Source organism: Wasmannia auropunctata, unplaced genomic scaffold (genome assembly GCF_000956235.1).
Source record: "Wasmannia auropunctata unplaced genomic scaffold, wasmannia.A_1.0 LD335734.1, whole genome shotgun sequence".
In the NCBI taxonomy this organism is placed as follows: Eukaryota; Metazoa; Arthropoda; class Insecta; order Hymenoptera; family Formicidae; genus Wasmannia; species Wasmannia auropunctata.
In genome coordinates this window covers 6,331-7,969 of record NW_012027156.1, presented here as the reverse complement: position 1 = coordinate 7,969, position 1,639 = coordinate 6,331, and the positions used below count along the sequence as shown (strand labels likewise).

Below are 1,639 nucleotides of genomic sequence, written 5' to 3'. Positions count from 1 at the left end.
CGTCATGTTGCTGTCAACTATAATTGAGTGCAGATTGAGTACCGATGATAACAAGTTGTCTACAAGTTGCTGACAATATGCTGATAATCGTGGATGACAAATTGTCAACTCGAGTTGTCATCAAGTTGCTGTTATAAATCGATGCTGACATGTTGCCACCAATTTGCCGTCACCTGAATTTAAATTCACATGAGGACAACACGACAGACATGCTAAAGCATCTTGTCCCGAGTTTTTCGAAATTAGATGCTGCAACGTTTGTTGACAACAACATAGCAAACTCGCTGCATTTAGCTATCTGGGGAGATAAAGTAAACAGAATTGTTCACGAAACGTTGACATTAACAATCAATGGATCGTGGAAAAAAGACACCGATATAAAACCCGTGAATCTCGTAATAATTTGGTTTTTTGTAACATAATATGAATTATTATTGTATAAAAAATTTAATACTCAATTCATTGTCTATGAAAAAAATAATATACGGACTCGCATCACAAGTTCTGATCAAGGTGTAGAAGAGCCAGCTAAGAATGCGTGAGCACATAAAAAGAGATAGAAAACGAGTCGCCCATCTGCATCCTTGTTCAATCGCGCATGCGAGAAAAAGATAAAAGATGTACCCTTCGCTTTATCATTTTCTTTCTCTTTCTATCAGCTCATGTTTCCACTCAAAGAGGCCGCTATGCCTCTTCTACTCTATGTATATAATCTCTATGGTTCTGATCTTATGCAGTTCTTCGTTTATTTGTCGCAACCTTGGCACCGTTTCATTTAATATTTTCCTTAATTCCCTTTGTAGTTGTTCCTCACAGATTTGTTGCATTCCTGGCACCATATCATTCAATATTTTCCTCAATTTTTGTTGTGGCTGTTCATCGCGGATTTGGTCTTCGCTACTCCGACTGTAAAGAAATATAAACTATTCTTATATTGCAAACTTAATGTTGTAATGTTAAAGTCAATTCTCACATCCGTTTATACACTATTTATGGTAATACCCAAAATGAAAATAATTACTCGTTAGTTCTGATCTTATGCTGCTCCTCGCACATTGCAATTGCATTTGATTGCAATTTTGGTATTATTTCCTTTAATTCCTTCCGTAGCTCACTGATTCGTTGATCTCCAAAATTTGAACTGTGCAAACAATTAAAATATAATTATATTTTCTGTAGTATAAATTAATTTTGTATGACAAAATTAATGTTTAATTTTCAAATTCATTTATGTTATCTCAGTTATCTGATATAAGAAATGTGAATTACTCATTAGTTTCGATCTTGTGCTGCCCCTCGTAGATCAGTCGTATTCTTGGAATCACATTGCTTAATATTTTATTTAATTCCCTTAGTAGCTGTCCCTCACGGATTTGTTTGTCTTCGACACTGTAAGGATCCATAAGTTTAATTAATAGTAAGTTAACTTTTGTTTTACATTATAATAATTGAGAAATGTTTTATGCCATGACAATTTTACGTGATTCGATGCATCGATTATCGTTAAGATTTAACATAATTTACATTAAAAAATGTAAAACTTAATATTTAATTTCTTTAATAATAAGTTTCATTTATTTATGTAGTGCAAACAAAGCAAATAATTACTTGTCTGATTCTTCTATTTTTCGTTTAGCTG

General features: G+C 33.0%; 1 protein-coding gene across 1 annotated transcript in view; it reads right to left on the bottom strand.

Moving 5' to 3' along the window:
• Window positions 1–695: 695 nt before the first annotated feature.
• Window positions 696–1,639, bottom strand: part of LOC105456275 — a 6,748-nt gene continuing 5,804 nt past the window's right edge. The window contains exons 3-5 of the mRNA XM_011700222.1: window positions 1,270–1,389; window positions 1,022–1,141; window positions 696–906 (exon numbers count right to left, since the gene is read on the bottom strand). Of these exons, the coding sequence (XP_011698524.1) occupies window positions 696–906; window positions 1,022–1,141; window positions 1,270–1,389 (451 nt within the window). The remainder of the gene's footprint in view (window positions 907–1,021; window positions 1,142–1,269; window positions 1,390–1,639) is intronic.